We start from the raw sequence: 16,768 nt of genomic DNA on the forward strand, positions 1-16,768 counted from the left end.
TAATAATAGGAGGGAGGTGGAGAGAGGGCAGGTTGGGATCTGACACTGACAGCCAGGGCACCCTGTCTCCGCGGTACCTGCCATAACCACTGGGTCTGAATCTGTGTGTGTGTGTGTGTGTGTGTGTGTGTGTGTGTGTGTGTGTGTGTGTGTGTGCATGCGCGCGCCTCGTAACCTTAAAAAAATACATTAGTAAAAATAAAAGGAGTTTCAGAACTGTAGACACCCTGAGTGCCGGGGACGGCTGGCGGGGTGGGTCTCGGCTGGGTGTTTTGGAGCTTCATTTTAGGGTGGGGAATGGAGGTCATGCAGGCAGCGTTTCCAAGAGCCCTGGGGTAGAGGGTTGTTAACTGAGAACCGAGCTGGTTTCTGGAGCTTTTCTTGAATCTCTCGGATGTCATGGTGAAAGCTCTGAGGCCACCGATGGGGCGGGAGTCGGGAGATGGTTTTCAATGGAAAGTTTACCAGATAACTTCTGACAGTCACACCATGGAGCCCTATCCCAGAGCACAGGACTTCTAGCAGAAACTGGAAATTGGTATAGTGTTCACTGTGCTGAATTTTTTTTTAATTATAATCTACACTGAGATCAAGGGTCCGGGCTTTATTTTCCAGCACAAATAGAACAAAAATTGTCTGCCGCTTAGGCGGTTGGATAGAGTTCAGGAAAACTATGTCTGGCATTAATTCCAAAGTGGAGGTTTTGGTTCAAGCCAAGCCCATTAATTTCAGTAAACTGTTTTCACTAGCCCAGACCCTGCTGTGCAAGGACTATTTATTACCTTTTGCTAACCTGATGTCTGCAGAGTTGTAAAGCAAAGGGAAAAAAATTCAGGGTGGAGATATCTATATCTTGGATCAAATGGGTTTTGCACCTTTCCTTTGGGGGCCATGTTTTATGGGGCATTTTCTATCCCTGTTTTTTTATTTATCAGCCCCCGTTAAAAAAAAAATCCATCTTGCAATGAGTTAGGGGGGAAAAAAATCCTGACAGAGAGGAATCTGGTGAGAGCAAATACCTATCTCCTGCCTCCTTCAGAAGTGTACCTCCCAGACACAGGGATGTTTTGTGTGCCTGTCCCTGGCTTCCAGGCTGCAGGTCCAGTGCAAAGCCCTGACATGATTCACCCTGAAGATCGTGTCTAAAATACACCAAGACAGTCAATTTTGGCATTGGTTCTCCCTCAGGAATTTTACTAGCTGCCTTAGAAAAGCACATAAATTGCTTCCCCCTCCCTCTCTTTTTTCCATTCCTCCTCTCTTCATCCCCACTCCCCCCTCCCAGTCCATCTTGATGTCATTTCAAAGGGAAGGATGAAAAGGGGGGATTTGTCAGACGCTCAGGTTTGTGAATGTGTCTTTCTAGCCCCCAACACACACACACACACACACACACAGAGCAGTTGAGAATGTTCATAAGAATTAAAAGCCAGGCAGTACTATTAAAGCATCAAACATGAAGACTTACAGGGAGAAGGAAGGGGAATATGAGGGTGGGGGTACAGGGGTAGACAGAGTGGGAATGAAATAGAACTCAGTCCTCTGCTTAACTTAAAGGAGGGGAAAGGTAACACCAATTTGGTCAGCTTGTCGAATGTCAAAATTATTGGGCTTTCCTTTTAACTACCCCCTCCACCCGTTCCCCTCCGCCCCACCTCAACACAGTCAAGTTTTGTGCCTTTCCCAAGTGTGATTAATCTCTGGCAGAGGCTAGAAACAGGAGTAGGTTTTTTGGCTGCCCGTTCTGATAAACAATCTGTTCTTGGGAAGAGTAGGTGAAGGGGGCGTAAGGAGTGGGGGCGTTGGTAATCTGCGGGCATGATGCGGGATGGGAGGAGGAGGAGGAGGAAGGGGTGCCCAAGGCCAGCCCCTAACCCTTGCAGAGGCCCGCCCTCCGGGAAAATGCAAGTGCCCTAACTTTGGAGCGCGTGGTTTGGGGTGGGTCAAGTTTCCTGCCCTTAAGAATGTGAGCAGACAGTGTATCCATTCTTGCTGCCAGTTCACAACGTCCAGGAAACGTCAGAGGGACACCGAGGGCTTGGGGAGGGAGAGGAAAGGGGAGGGGAGGGGAGGGGAGCCCGCGCTGCCGGAGGCTTGGTTCCCATTTCGAACGCTCTGGGAACGCTCTGGGCGTTGCAGATCACGGGCTCGAGTGCACAGAGACTGAATGCCGGGGGAAACCGAGGCAGCCGCGGGGAGGGCTGGATGGGGCGGAGGTGGTAGGAGCTATTGTAAAGCGGAACAGGGAGCGCCAGAAGATGTTCAAAACAAAAGGAGGTGCAATTTTGCAGCGTCGGAGGTCGCTGGTATCTAAACTCTGTAGGCAAGAAAGCTGGCTGTGGATTTTGCAGTAGGTTTATTGTGTGGGCAGCCAGGCAGAAAGCGGCAATATGAAAAAGTGGGGAGGGGTAGAGTCTATCTACAGTTGAAGGGAAATCAGTGCTGAGAAGGCTGCGCATGGTAGGGAAATGTCACCAAGGGGAGTGCAGTGGCACCGAATAAAAGATGAATAATTGGCTACCTTTTGGAAAAGGAATGTAAAGATATTAATAAATGCGAGAACCCGCTTCTTCTCAGCCTGAAAAGCAAATCCATTTCTCACCTCCTGCCTCCCCCCCCCCCCCCCCCCCACACTCTTGTCTACCTTGCATCCAAGAAGCCTAGGCCAGGCTCTCGCTTTCCTTTAGATTTAATTACATGAAAACGCTGAACAAAAACCTNCACACACACTCTTGTCTACCTTGCATCCAAGAAGCCTAGGCCAGGCTCTCGCTTTCCTTTAGATTTAATTACATGAAAACGCTGAACAAAAACCTGTAATTACACCCTTAGTCCCTGCCACTCAGGCACAGCACACTTCCTGCCTCGTTTTGTTTTTTAAAGAAGAGGTCACTGCCTCTTTTCTTCCTAAATTGACCAAAACAAAAAAAGTAAAAGCCCCAAATAAATCTAACTGCTGCAAGCTTTGGCACCACCAGGGATCTGGGAAAAGGAAGTCCTGTCCCTCAAGGAGCCATGAGAAGACAGCCTAACCTTGCTATTGTCTTGCTCTAGCTCTCAGGTCCAGGGGCAGTTACTGCTTCTTTGTCTGTCAGCCCAGAAGAACAGAGATGCTAGGCTGCCACCCCAGGAGGAAACCCGCCAAGAGCAAGATGAAGAGTGTGGACAGGCCTCAGCATCAGGCCCTTGCTTTCTAGCTATTTTACCTAGAAGGACTTAGTGCAGGAAAAGAGATTCATGACAATGGGTCACCTTTCTAAAGCCCTAGACATTAACATACAGAATTTCACAGTAATCCCCTGAAGTAGGGAGAATAGGTTTTAATATCAACACTTGACAGATGAGGAAACTGAGGCCCACAGAGAATAAATAGATTGCTCTAAGTCAGTTATGTGGCTGGTGGCAGTGTTGAACAAGCACTACCTCTAATGACTTTTGGGCTATTGCATCAGGAAATTAGGACATTTAGGAGGAAATGGAAGCTTCTAGATTTTGGGCTGGAGCCAATCTGACTTGGTTTGTCATCAAATCCCAAGGTCTGAGAAAGAAAATATTGTCTAAATAAATAGTTGAATAACTGAATGAATGGCAAATGGAGGGGCACAAGTTAAGGAGTTGGGAATGGAAAGCCACCAGGCCATCTGGCTGCCAAGTTTCAGCTTTGAAACAAAATGTAAATGATGAGAATAGTTTCACACCTACTAGGGACACGTCAGACTTGGATCCTCTGGGTGCAGCCAGAAAGGGAAGTTCATGTCAAAGCATGGTGGTGGTCCTCTAGATGGGTCAGGGTTGGGGGGCCACCTGCTTCCTCGATTTCTAGCTCCAGTGATACCTAGGTCAGGTTTGACTGTCAGGGTTATAGGCTTCCCCTAGGCTAGAAATGCCCTAAGAGCAGCAGCCTGCCATAGTCATCAAGTAGCCTTTAGCTCAAGTGTAGGATGGTATGTACATATTGGGTGGATGTGTACAGTAGGTGTGACCTGAATTAGGTGAGAACAAAGGATTGTTACTTGTGTGATATGACCTGCGACCTGTGGTTCTGGGAAGAGGCTCCTTCCACTATAAAATGCCCCCTGTCCACTTTCCTCCTCCCCTCTCATCATCAGGCCAGGGGTCCTCCTCAGGTGTGAACATTTAAAATGCAGTCATTCCAGGAAGGACAACTCGGTCAAGTTCCTAAATACTTGTGTGTTCTAGAGCTTCAGATTTTCCTCCATTCCCTCTGCCTACAGCCAGGGTATAGAAAACCCTGGAAGAGAGAGAGAAGTCTGAGGGGATGCCAGAGAAGCATAGCTACACAGTTTTGCTCAAAGCTGAATGACAACTGATTTTTAACTCCAAAAGAACTGGTGCTCATTTGTGCATGATATTGCATCTATTGGGACGGTACTGGTATTCTTAACCTGCAAACTCCTGTGGGGGAGAAGAATTGGACATTCTTGCAGTTTCTTAGAAGCATCTGGGTTTCTAAGAAGCTAGCCCCCAAAATGGCTAGCCCCCAAAATGGCTAGCAACCGGTGAGGCAGCAGAAGGAATGTTGGGTTTAGAGCCAGAGAACCTGGTTTCAGTAATTGTGGACCAGCTCTGGACCTGCTTTCCTCACCTATACAGGAGGGTGATGAAAGTAACACCTACCTCACAGGGCCGCTGTGGGGATTGGTGAGATAATGTCTGGGAATGAACTTCAGAGCCTTAAACAAATGTTGGTTATTATATTGTTCAAAATCTCTTACATTTGATTAAGTATAATATTATATCTATCACACCAACCAATGAGGCAGGCAAAGGGGGCAGTGCTATTATTCCCATTTTACAGACTAAGAAACCAAAGTTCAAGTGATTTGCTCAAGGTCACACAACTATTTAGGGTCAGCCAAGTCCAAGTTGAACAACATACTATAAATACGTACTCAATCCTAAGCACCTTGCCTTCTCCCTTGTTTCCCGAGTTTTGGATTGAACCGCCCAGTTTAGGCAAGTCAAAATATTTGGAGATCCAGGCCCATTCACCCAGGGACATCAGTTATGGCTGCCTGTACCAGATTTGACCGAGAGACTGCCGCAGGGAGGGCCTCCAGCTCTGAGACCCCGCCTTCTGGCGGCCCCAGCAGGAAAGCGCCGGCGGCGACGGGTCTCCGAAGCAGGACCCTGGAAATCCCCAGCTCTGGTGCAGTCCGGTGGGAACCTACTGGCACTCCTGCTCCCTGCTGAGGCTCTTGCGCATGCGGGGTGGAGTGGTGGGTCTGCGGGTATGCGCACCTGTGGCCTTGACGGCCCGCCAGGCTCTCCGCCCATTCTCGCCCCCCTTCCCAGCTACCCTCCTTATCCGGGTATGGGTGTTTGTTTTAATTCTACCGGGTGAGTGAATAGCACCCTTGTCTGGCGCGTCCCCTTTTTTTCCTCTAGGCCTGATCCCTGGGAGGCTCGTTCCAGGGTTCCTTTATTTTTGGACCTAAAAAACACATCAGCTTTTGCTGAGGATAGCGCTGGGCTCCCTCGTGCCCTGGCACACTGGCAAGGAAAGGAAGCGGGGAGGAGGCAGGAACCAGACGCGACTCCCCTCACCCCACCACCACTACCGCCTTTCTTCCCTTCCCTGCTCCCCGCCCCTTCAGGAAGAAAGCAGTCAGAGATCTGATCACTCGCTGCGGCCACTGTGCCAGCATCAACTACCAAGTCCTCCTTTTCCTTCCACCCAATTTTGCAGAGCGCCCGGCTGCCCGCGCGCCCCAGGCTGGGCAGGTCCTGGCGGGTGATGCAGTCTCCCCTCTCCCGGGGTTCTCAGCGAATCACGTAGTTCCTGGGATTTCACGCTCGAGTGGCTCTTGCGTAACCCTACGCCCTGGTCTAAGCTAATACTTTCTTTTTTTTTAATACCAGAATTAATCCTTTAGGAAAAGGCAAATACTTCCGCCACGGAACCGGCCCGCGAGTAAATGTGTAAATTACCGTGCTGACTCGATTCCTCCACCCCCACAGCCCCGGGGGTTCCTGGCGCGCGGAGGTGGGGGCCCTTGGAAAGGCCAGCGGAGCGCCCAACCCAGACGTTTGTTTTCGCCACTCTGAGGCGGCTCTAGCGGGCCGAAGAACCGGGTACTGCTTACCCGCGGGGCTGTTACCAAAAAAGGGCTTTCTTTTGCTGGAGCGCTTGGCCGCGCGTTGCAGTGGGGTGACTCGAGATTCAGCCTGGGCCTCCTCGAAGGCCCAGCCAGCTGGCTGCAGGGATGCCAGGCCTAGGAGTCCCCTGCCCGACCCATCTCTGCCACAAACCAGCGGGGGTGGGGGGTGGGGGTGGGGTAGGGGAGGACAGAGAGCTTCGAAGTACATGGGTGCGCTGCGACCTTCTCACCTCTAATGTTGATTGTGGCCTCCAAAAAGGCCAAGTGGAGAGCTGACCTTGTGCTCCAGTTTAGAGAATAGTTCTCTGAGGGTGCAAGTTCAGATGGCAAGCTGGGGTAAGACAACAACCGTAGGTAGAAAGGAACTTTAGGAAGGGCTGCAGGCGTTTCTCCTTGTGTCTGGTTGAGCCTGGCTTGGCCAATTAGTCTCCCAGAACCTACCGCCAGAGTTCTGTCCCTTTCTCCACCTGGTTTCTTTGGTTGAACCCCGCCCCCATCCCAGTTCCTTCCCCCTGGGGACACAGTATTGTCACATGGGATTCTGCTTCAGGGAAAAAATCTATCTCCAAAACATTGATGTTCTTGCCTCTCACAATCCCTTACACATCCCCAAGCAGGGCCATCTCAGACAAGCCGTACATATGAAATTTATCACCATAAATGATGGTGATTTTTTTGAGGGTGGGAAGGGTATTGAGAGCTATGCTTTTTAAATTAAAGGATTATGAAGACTATATGGAAGTTTGTTTAAATGCATGTTTATTTCTTACTGTGTCTTAAGATATCGTGTGTGTGTGTGTGTGTGTGTGTGTGTGTGTGTCCTTTAGTATCAGGGTAAAGACAGAGGAGATGGAGACGTGTGTGCGCATACCAAACATAACACTATGACAGAATCCAACTTGCTATCTCTAGCAGCCTGGATAGAGGGTTGGGGCTAGATTGCTAGTCCTCAGTATTTTTGTTTTAATAAAGGGAAGGGCTGATAAATATAAATGTAAAGAAGGGGGCAAACCAGCCTAGCCAACGCTAATGAGCCCGGAGCTCTGGGCTGATGAGGATGTCATTCCATTTCCCAGCCCTATGTTTTGACTCACTCCAGGCTAGCTGTGGTATGGGGAGGGCTGTAGTCTGGAAGGGTGAGGCAAGGCTCCTGGGGCGGCTCTTTACAGAGGAATCACTGCCCGGAGCCAGCCAGGCCAGGGAAAGTTTATTATTGTTGGGGAGTGCACAGTGAGCTCACTGTTTTGCAAAAACAGAAATCTGGCTGCTTTGAGATGAAAGAGGGGCTCCCTAGGGCTCTTCCTTTCCCCTTTCTCCCTATCCTTAAAAACTCCCCTTCCTTTGCACCTAAGGCTCCAGAATGAGTGGGAGATCATGTACTGGGAGTGCTGGAAGATTCTGAAGGTCAAGTGTCAAAATAAAAATAAATACTTCTTTTTGCTTTAACTGAACTTTATTACAATTAGCAGTAATAGTCGTCAGAATAATGATCCTTACATTTTATGCAATTTACAAAGTACTTTCACGTTAACTAGCAGTAGTACTAACATTAATATTAATAGTAATAATAACCAACACTGACAGCTTCCTGTGAGACTGATGCTATGCTATACATACTTTATGATGCATTTATGTTAGAGTCTGTGGCAATGGCAGATCCGCAACTTCTATACGTGGAAGAACTCAGTAGCACAATCTGTTTGGAAGAAGATGGGGGTTGGTTCTGAAGGGATATTTGCATAGTACTTTACAAGAGATTGTATATAACAAAGGGGGGGGAGGTGATGGAAATTTTGAGCACCTCAAACCACCTCTGAGAATCTAAGCTTGTCAAAGCCACCTCCCAAATCAGATTTACTGGATTCAGATCCCAGCTCTGTCTCTAATGGCCGTGTGACCCTGGGCAAGTTATTTAACCTCCTCTTTCCTTTCTGAGCCTGTAAAACAGAGTTAATAACAGAATCTACCTTGTAGATAATATTGAGGGTTTAATTATGATGCAAGTAAACAACCTAGCAGTGTCTGGCTCACAGCAAGTCTCAGTGCCTTACCTCCTATTATGGCAAGAAACAAAATGAAATCTCAAACAGTCCTAATAAGCTGGGAGCTATGATCCCATTTTGCAGATGGAAAACAGAGGTTATGAGAGTAAGTAATTAGTTCAAGGTCACAAAGCCAATACAGCAGGTCCTTCAATAACAGCATTTCTTTCAAGGTCATTTCATGATAACGTTGATATTGATGAAATGCTGTAGGAACCTAACACTCATTTATATCAATTAGCCTATGGTAAAATTGGTTTCTGCTTAAGGTTAGCAGAACCTATTGACCACATTAACTGAGAACTTACTGTCAGTGATGGAGAGGAAATTCCATCCTGATATGCCGGACTCCAGAACCTGAAATCCCATTATTGCTACCCCTCCTCCAACCTTACCCAGGATTCTCTCAATTTTCATGAGGGGGGAAAAACAAAACAAACAAGCTCCACCCGAACAGACCCAATACTAAGAAGAATCAGTTGAAATGTCCCAACTAGAACTATGGACCAACATATCTGTTTCTACAATAAGCAATAATGATGAGCAGTGATCTCCTAACAGGAAAAGAAATCATGGCCTTGCTCAGCCTTCTGGGGCACTATGGAATGAAATCACAGCACGTGAGAAAGAACTCCGTCAACTGCACCGTGTTTTACGAAGAGGTTTCAATACTATTAAACGCTGCCCCACCTTCTTTTATCAAACCCGGAGAAACCTCTCACCTGTTTGGCCTCTCCAGCACCTCCCCTCCCTGCCCCCAACTGCAGCTGTGCGCAGCCAGTTGACTGTTTTCCTTAAAGGCCTCCGGGTGCTCGTAGCTTCTTTAGACACTCAGCCAAAAATTTTAGACTGAGGCTGCGGGGGAGGGGTAGCTCACCCCGAATTCGTTTAGCTCGGTCGCTGAAGCTCAGGTTCTAGACCAGGGCACAAAAACAAATCGAAAAGGCAGTTTCTGAAAGATTGGAAAACAGCTAATTTTGCAGGTGCTTCAGCATTAGTGGTAGCAATGAATGTAAATCCATACCGGGGGGGAAAAAGGTTTGACTGCAGATGAAATGGGTAATACCCTATATGAAATTCACAGCGAAAATCTGAAACAGGACATTTAAATTCACTGCCCAGGGTGGGGTGGGGTGGGGAGCGGGATCAGAAAGGACGCTGGTGGTTTTTAAATGCGTTTTTACTTGGGAAAGCCGGGCAGGGAAAGGAAAGGTCATCGTCTGTTTAATTTCCACCCCCAGCGCTGGACTTCCAGCATTAGCTCGCAAGGCCTCAGCTGTTGTACACACACGGCGAGCGGGGGAGGGGAGGGCGGAGGCGTGGAGGAGGGGCCCACTGAGAGGAATCTGGGCATCCAGCCGCGCATGCGCCTTTCCCGAGCAACAAGTGGGCTCCACAGAGGAAGTGTAAAAGTGGGGGGTGAGGGGGGGGGAGAACTGGTGCAGAGCATGGCGGTGACGTCAGCGCTCCGCCCGGGCGGCATCCCGCGCGGCCAAGCCGGGGACAGCGCGAGCCGCAGCGCGAGCGGGAGCGCCGAGACGCGCCTCCGGAACGTAGAGTAACAATCACAACCCCACATTCCGGGCGAGTGCGAGAGGGAAGGGATGCGACCCGGGCCCAGGCGCCGCGTGAGCGCCCTGCAGCCAACGTGAGCGCCGCCAGCCGCTGCGGCCGGGGCGCCGGCCAGGCCTGGGGGCGGCGGGAGTCTGCGTGCGTGCGCTCCTCTCTGCTCTCGTGCGTCCTGGAAGCAGTGGCCGCGGTGACTCCCTCCGGCCGTGCAAACCCAGCCGCCGCCAGCGGAACAGCAGACGCAGCGGAGGGGAGAAGCTCCTCTCTCGGCTCCCCCTCCCTCCCCCGACCCTGGGAAGCAGCGACTTCAGCAAGACTGGACCCGGGCACCGGGTGGCATTCAACCCTCTAGCCCTCGCCCCAGGGAGCCTGGCGGGGAGAGGACGCAGCTCGTAGGGGGACCCCCAGGGGAGAGGACGAGACAGCCCCCTTCGAGCTTCCACCCACCAGCCACTCCGGGGAGGGGGCCAAGAGCCAACGGCGGTCAGCACCCGGCACCCTCGCCCCCTCCCCCCGGCCCTGGAGCTTCCAGCCCCGGTCCGCGGCACCAGGAAGAAGGCGCCTGAGCTCCCCTCCCAACGAGACAGCCGCAGTAGGAGGTGGGGGCGAGGAGCGGGCTGAACTCGTTCGCCGCTCGGCCGGTGGAGCCCCCGCAGAGAGGCGCAGCGCCGGCGGTGGAGACTTGCGCTCTCCCTCCAGCCCCTGGGGCAGAACTTTCTCGCCCCCCCCCCTCCTTCCCCCGCTGCCGGACTCCCTCCCCAGCCGGCCAGTCCTCCCAGAGGAGAACGCGCTGCGGAGACAGCCCGGGCGGGGGCCTACCTTCCTCAAGGCTGGCAACATGTCGGCGGCGCAGGTGTCCTCGTCCCGGAGACAGTCCTGCTACCTGTGCGACCTGCCCCGTATGCCCTGGGCCATGATCTGGGACTTCTCGGAACCCGTATGCCGCGGTTGCGTCAACTACGAGGGCGCCGATCGCATCGAGTTCGTGATCGAGACCGCGCGCCAGCTGAAGCGGGCGCACGGTTGCTTCCAGGACGGCCGCTCCCCCGGGCCGCCGCCGCCCGTCGGGGTCAAGACGGTGGCCCTGTCGGCTAAGGAGGCGGCGGCGGCGGCGGCAGCAGCGGCGGCCGCCGCCGCGCAGCAGCAACAGCAACCGCAGCAACAACAGCTTAACCACGTCGATGGTTCTAGCAAGCCTGCGGTGCTGGCGGCCCCGTCCGGCCTGGAGCGCTACGGCCTCAGCGCAGCCGCCGCTGCCGCCGCCGCCGCCGCGGTTGAACAGCGCAGCCGCTTCGAGTACCCGCCACCGCCGGTGAGCCTGGGAAGCAGCAGCCACGCCGCGCGGCTGCCCAACGGCCTGGGGGGCCCCAACGGCTTCCCCAAGCCGGCACCGGAGGAGGGACCCCCGGAGCTGAACCGCCAGAGCCCTAACTCATCCTCGGCGTCGGCGTCGGTGGCGTCTCGGCGCGGGACGCACGGTGGGCTAGTGACGGGGCTGCCCAACCCGGGGGGTGGCGGAGGCCCCCAGCTCACGGTGCCTCCCAATTTGCTGCCGCAGACGTTGCTTAATGGGCCGGCCAGCGCCGCGGTGCTGCCCCCACCGCCGCCCCACGGCCTGGGCAGCCGTGGGCCCCCGACGCCCGCGCCCCCGGGGGCCCCCGGGGGCCCTGCTTGTCTCGGGGGCACGCCGGGCGTATCCGCCGCGTCGTCTTCGGCGGCGTCTTCAACCTCGTCGTCGGTGGCCGAGGTGGGCGTGGGTGCTGGCGGCAAAAGGCCCGGCTCGGTGTCAAGCACAGACCAGGAGCGTGAGCTGAAGGAGAAGCAGCGGAACGCCGAGGCCCTGGCGGAGCTGAGCGAGAGCCTGCGCAATCGCGCGGAGGAGTGGGCAAACAAGCCCAAGATGGTCCGCGACACGCTGCTCACGCTGGCTGGCTGCACACCCTACGAGGTGCGCTTCAAGAAGGACCACTCGCTGCTGGGCCGCGTCTTCGCCTTCGACGCTGTCTCCAAGCCCGGCATGGACTACGAATTGAAGCTCTTCATTGAGTACCCCACAGGCTCGGGCAACGTGTACTCCAGCGCATCTGGAGTGGCCAAGCAGATGTACCAGGACTGTATGAAGGACTTCGGCCGGGGTCTGTCCTCCGGCTTCAAGTATCTGGAGTACGAGAAGAAGCACGGCTCCGGGGACTGGCGCCTACTTGGAGACCTGCTGCCCGAGGCCGTGCGCTTCTTCAAGGAGGGCGTGCCCGGCGCCGACATGCTGCCCCAGCCCTACCTGGACGCCAGCTGCCCCATGCTGCCCACGGCGCTGGTGAGTCTGAGTCGCGCCCCCAGTGCACCCCCGGGTACTGGGGCCCTGCCGCCCGCCGCCCCCTCAGGTCGGGGCACAGCCGCCAACCTGCGCAAGAGGAAGGCGTCCCCCGAGCCTCCGGACTCCGCCGAGGGCGCGCTGAAGCTGGGCGAGGAGCAGCAGAGGCAGCAGTGGATGGCGAACCAGAGCGAGGCACTCAAGCTCACCATGTCGGCCGGGGGCTTTGCGGCGCCAGGGCATGCGGCCGGGGGTCCGCCTCCGCCGCCCCCACCCTTGGGACCCCATTCCAACCGGACCACCCCGCCTGAGTCAGCCCCTCAGAACGGTCCATCCCCCATGGCCGCCCTCATGTCGGTGGCAGACACTCTGGGCACTGCGCACTCGCCCAAGGATGGCAGTTCCGTGCACTCCACCACTGCGTCCACGCGGCGCAACAGCAGCAGCCCAGTGTCGCCGGCTTCTGTGCCCGGGCAGCGCCGTTTGGCCTCACGGAACGGGGACCTGAATTTGCAGGTGGCGCCCCCACCACCTAGCACCCACCCGGGCATGGACCAAGTGCATCCCCAAAACATTCCGGATTCCCCTATGGCCAACAGTGGGCCCCTTTGCTGTACCATTTGCCACGAACGTTTGGAGGACACGCATTTCGTTCAGTGCCCATCCGTCCCCAGCCACAAATTCTGCTTCCCTTGCTCTAGAGAGAGTATCAAGGCCCAGGGGGCCACCGGCGAGGTGTACTGCCCCAGCGGAGAGAAATGCCCCTTAGTAGGGTCAAATGTACCTTGGGCCTTCATGCAGGGTGAAATCGCGACGATTTTAGCTGGGGATGTTAAAGTGAAAAAGGAGAGAGACCCTTGAACCACAAGACAGCCACCTCCTTTGCCCCATATCAGTTTCTCTCCAATGCAGAGGGCCCCTCCCCCACCCACAACAACCCTCCCTTCCCTCACCCCCAAGATGTAGAATTGTGAATATAACAAACTGCAAAAAGTTAGTCTTATGTATAGACATTATTTTCGTCGTATGTTTCTATATTTTGAAACAAAGGTATGTAACTTCTTCATTTGAAGGATAAGCTGGTTTGTGTTGAGCAGTATAATATTGGTTGGGTCATTTGCATCATATTTGTTACATTTATTTGGTGGCAGAGTGTTTGCCTAGGTACAGAATTAACCCTTAGCAACGACTGCTGCTGGTGTGTATTTTTGTAAATGTTATGCACTCTCTGAAAGGAAAAAACACACAAAAGAAAATGACTTTTTTTTTTTTTTGCCAAGGCCAGTGTTGCTGCCTAAAAAAATGATGCTATAAAATGGTGACCGCTTCTTTCTAAACAGCCCCAAGTGTTGAAGTCTTCACTTTATTTTGTCCTGTTTTGTTTTGTTTTTCTGTTTTGTTTGCAAAATGGTAAGGGGGATGTTGGGGGGGGCGGGGTGTTTTTTGTTGCAAGTTTGTGAGGGGAAATGTTTGGGTTTGTTTCTACTGACCTGAATGTGTTGGATCTTCACGTGTTGTTTTGTTTTTGCTTTATTGATGCACGGATGCTTTTGAACAGTAGAGCGAAATGCTAGACATGGAGAATCTGCTCTGTTTGTCCTTTATACATTTCTGTAGTTAACAGAACACTGTAATGTGCCTTGGAGCTTAGTAACTTGTAATAAATTTAATTGATATTAATTCTGCGCCGAGTCAGCAAGTGTGTTTTTCTAGAGGTAAGGCCACACAATTCCAACATGGGGGACACCCTCCCTATCTCCAACATAGAACACAAATGCTGGTGCCTTTGAAAGCTCTCAGAGATGGCATCTGTAGAAGGCCCTGTGCTGGCTGGTTGCCCCTCCTCCTCACTACCAAGCTATTTACATTCACCTCGGGGTGAGGACAGTTGCTGACTAAGCGATTTCTGTTTACTCTTCAGCATCTCTCTTTTCTTCCGGATGCGCTGCCCCAGTTGCAAATGGCATTGTCAGGATTGGTGTTTGGTGCCTTGCCTTGTGGCCCTGAGTATCTGCTGATACCTAATACCGCTGTGACTTGTGCAAGTGGGGGGAAAAAAACTAGGGTGCTTTGCCTCTTAGAGATGGCAGAAATCACTGTTACTGCACATTTAAAGCAAAAGTGCCACAGAGCTGAGAGCCATCAGTGGAGGCAGGAGGGGTGTGGGTAACTGGGAAACAAATGCATATACTACTCAGCAAGGCGAGTTCTCAGCAGCTTCCAGCTGATGCATTGGAAAAGCAGTTTTCACCTTTCATCATATGTTTTTCTTCCCTTTGTTATGTATTTCTAAAGGCAGGACACTTAGCTGGTCAGAAGATAGTTATGGGGAATGGGGGAGAGAGAAAAAAAACCAAACCCAGTTCCTGAGCAAAGCTCACTTATGACACCAAATAAAACCCATTCCCACTGGTGAAGAAATACACTTATCTAATCAACTTGCTGGAGGCATTTGTGAAGCGTAGAGCAGTAGGAAAGGGGGCTGGAAACAGCAATGTCCTTTAGAGCTCAGATCCCCCTTGGCAGAAAGGAGACTGGAGCCCTCCCAGAGCTAGGGGAAGGCAAACAACCCTGGTGTGAACCTTGTACTTTCCTGGGAGGCAAATGGAACAAGAGTGAGAACAGGAGGGAGGAAGCAAAACAAGCGGCCATCCGATCTGAAATTCATTCCTGGCCACACCCCATTCCTGGTTGGGGCCAGCTGGACCAAGACAGTCCCTAACCAAAGACAGACTAATAAGGGAAGAGACTCCTGTCCCCCCTACACTCCCGTCCAAGAAGGAGCAGGAGGATAGGGAGGTGGTATGGGTGCGGGCACGTTGGAGGAAAAACAAATCACGGGTTAGCCTAGAACACCGGTGTGGAGGTTGGGTTGGTGTTGGGACTTGCTGTTAATAACACCCTTTTAGTTTCTGTTCCTGCTTTGCCACCACTATCATTGAAGTAGTGGAAACCGTGTGTGTGTGTGTGTGTGTGTGTGTGTGTGTGTGTGTGTGTGTGTGTGTGTGTGTAAATGGCAATTGATAGATCTGCTGCAGCCTCTTAATCCTGGTGCATGGGAGGTGCCTGTCTCACCTCTTTAAGAATCTCCCCACATATAAATAGATATTCGTGTCAGCTTCCTGCAAATGTGTCCTTGGATTTTCATCTGCTGCCAAGTGTTGTATTGGTGCTTATGAGTCATGAAACCTATTTTCATCCTCAGGGGTAATTAACTTGGGGTTGATAATGCATAGCAGACTGTAGGAAGAGTTAATTCTAAAACCCATCCCCGCCTGGCTACCAATCACACATTTCACTTAAAGGTCTGGGTTGGCTTTTCTCATAAACTCATTAATAAAAACCAAGCATGTTTCGCCTGAAAGATCCTCTAAGGTGCTCCCAGCCCCCACTCCCAAGGAACACACTCTTAAAATGGGAAAAGCTCAGCAGCCTGAGAATATAGAGTGTCATGGGTGTAATTCAACCATTGTTGAATGAAGGAGCAGTGGGTTCAGCCACAGCATTGAAGTGCATACGTGAACTTTGATGTGTGGATTACCTGCCCAGGTGTGGAACTTGTGAGCACTGTCTGGTGGCTCCAAGTGGGAGCCAGCCGTGTTATCTGCCCCTGTGTACACATCTGCTCCTGCTGGCCTGCCATTCTCTTTTCATTGTTATGTTCCGGAACTTTTAGGATTATAAGACCCTTGATTTAGTGCACAGAGATAGGAAAGGGGCCTGTCATTAGGTGCTGAGAACAGCTTAGCTGGCCCCTTTTCTGGGCGCATTATGTACAGGAGAGGCAGCAGCTGTAATAATGAGGCACCTAGCGAAGGCAGCCTGTGGGTTTCACTAAGGAAACCTGCCTTGATGAGACCTGGGGGAGAGGAGGGAGGGGGTGGGAGGGAGAGAGCAGGTTGGGTGGAACTCAGGCTGGAAGTGAATTATAATGATGCAGTTAATTAAAGTTTACCATAGCCAGGGGCCATTTGTTAAATGGCTTTTGCTCCCTTCTCTTTTTTTGGAACCATGTGACCTTTCTCTTTGCTCTGACCCATTCAGCCACTAGTCTGGTTGTCTTATCTAGTGTTGCTTTGATCCCACAGCTAGATTCCTCCTTTGCTGAAGCCTTCCACACTGCATACCTAGGAAGCATTTAGTTTCTTCTCCTGAGGATTTTTGTGGGTTTCAGAGATTCAGGTGGAGGTCTCTGGGTGAGCCTGGATTTCCTTCATCTCCATTTCCCATCCTTTTCACTCCCTCCCCCCTCAGAGCCAAAGTGGCCAACATTTAAAAAGCCATATTGTATTTATTTATATGCATTGTTTGTGCAGCTCACCCAAGCTGGAAGTTTCTGTAGGGCACCCGCCTAGAGCAAGGAGGGTTTCAAGAGAATAGGCTGATGGGGGTCATTTTTTTGCCTTAATTTCTGAAGACCGCACCATAGGAGACCCACCATGTCAAGTCCTGCTCTCACATGTGAACCTGCTCAGCTCATGTGGGCACGCATGTACGTTATTACATGTAAGACTCATGTGCATCCAGCCTAGGCTGTTAATGTAATGAGTGCTGGAATTCACTTTTGTTTTCTCTCATACTTGATCAAACCAAGGAAATTTGAAACTGGGAATGACTTTTAAGGTCATATAGTAGAATGCTTTCTAAAACTTCATGAGGTTAGAGACACCTTAGAAAAATCTGATACAAATTATGAGTCCTTCCCCAGAAAGTTCAGGTGTTCT

At 52.0% G+C, this 16,768-nt stretch overlaps 2 protein-coding genes across 4 annotated transcripts in view; one reads left to right on the top strand and one right to left on the bottom strand.

The window, feature by feature from the left end:
- Window positions 1-10,642, bottom strand: part of CIPC (CLOCK interacting pacemaker) — a 67,137-nt gene extending 56,495 nt beyond the window's left edge. Inside the window, exon 1 of one of the 3 annotated variants that reach the window (XM_019640304.1) lies at window positions 10,553-10,642. The gene's annotated coding sequence lies outside the window, so the exon portion shown is untranslated. Of the gene's footprint in view, window positions 1-5,952; window positions 6,225-8,886; window positions 8,973-10,552 lie in introns of those variants that run through there. The other 2 variants (XM_019640303.1, XM_019640305.1) reach the window with 2 other exon arrangements.
- On the top strand, window positions 9,111-13,729 carry IRF2BPL (interferon regulatory factor 2 binding protein like). The gene has a single exon (XM_019640302.1). The coding sequence runs from the start codon at window positions 10,572-10,574 to the stop codon at window positions 12,903-12,905; it is 2,334 nt and encodes a 777-aa protein (XP_019495847.1). The 5' UTR covers window positions 9,111-10,571; the 3' UTR covers window positions 12,906-13,729.
- Window positions 13,730-16,768: the final 3,039 nt, after the last annotated feature.

The sequence above is a fragment of the Hipposideros armiger genome, unplaced genomic scaffold, assembly GCF_001890085.2.
Source record: "Hipposideros armiger isolate ML-2016 unplaced genomic scaffold, ASM189008v1 scaffold_49, whole genome shotgun sequence".
NCBI classification, from domain to species: Eukaryota; Metazoa; Chordata; class Mammalia; order Chiroptera; family Hipposideridae; genus Hipposideros; species Hipposideros armiger.

Excerpts from the sequence above, each read along its gene's own strand:
- IRF2BPL (XM_019640302.1), top strand. The coding sequence starts at position 10,572 with ATGTCGGCGGCGCAGGTGTCCTCGTCCCGGAGACAGTCCTGCTACCTG.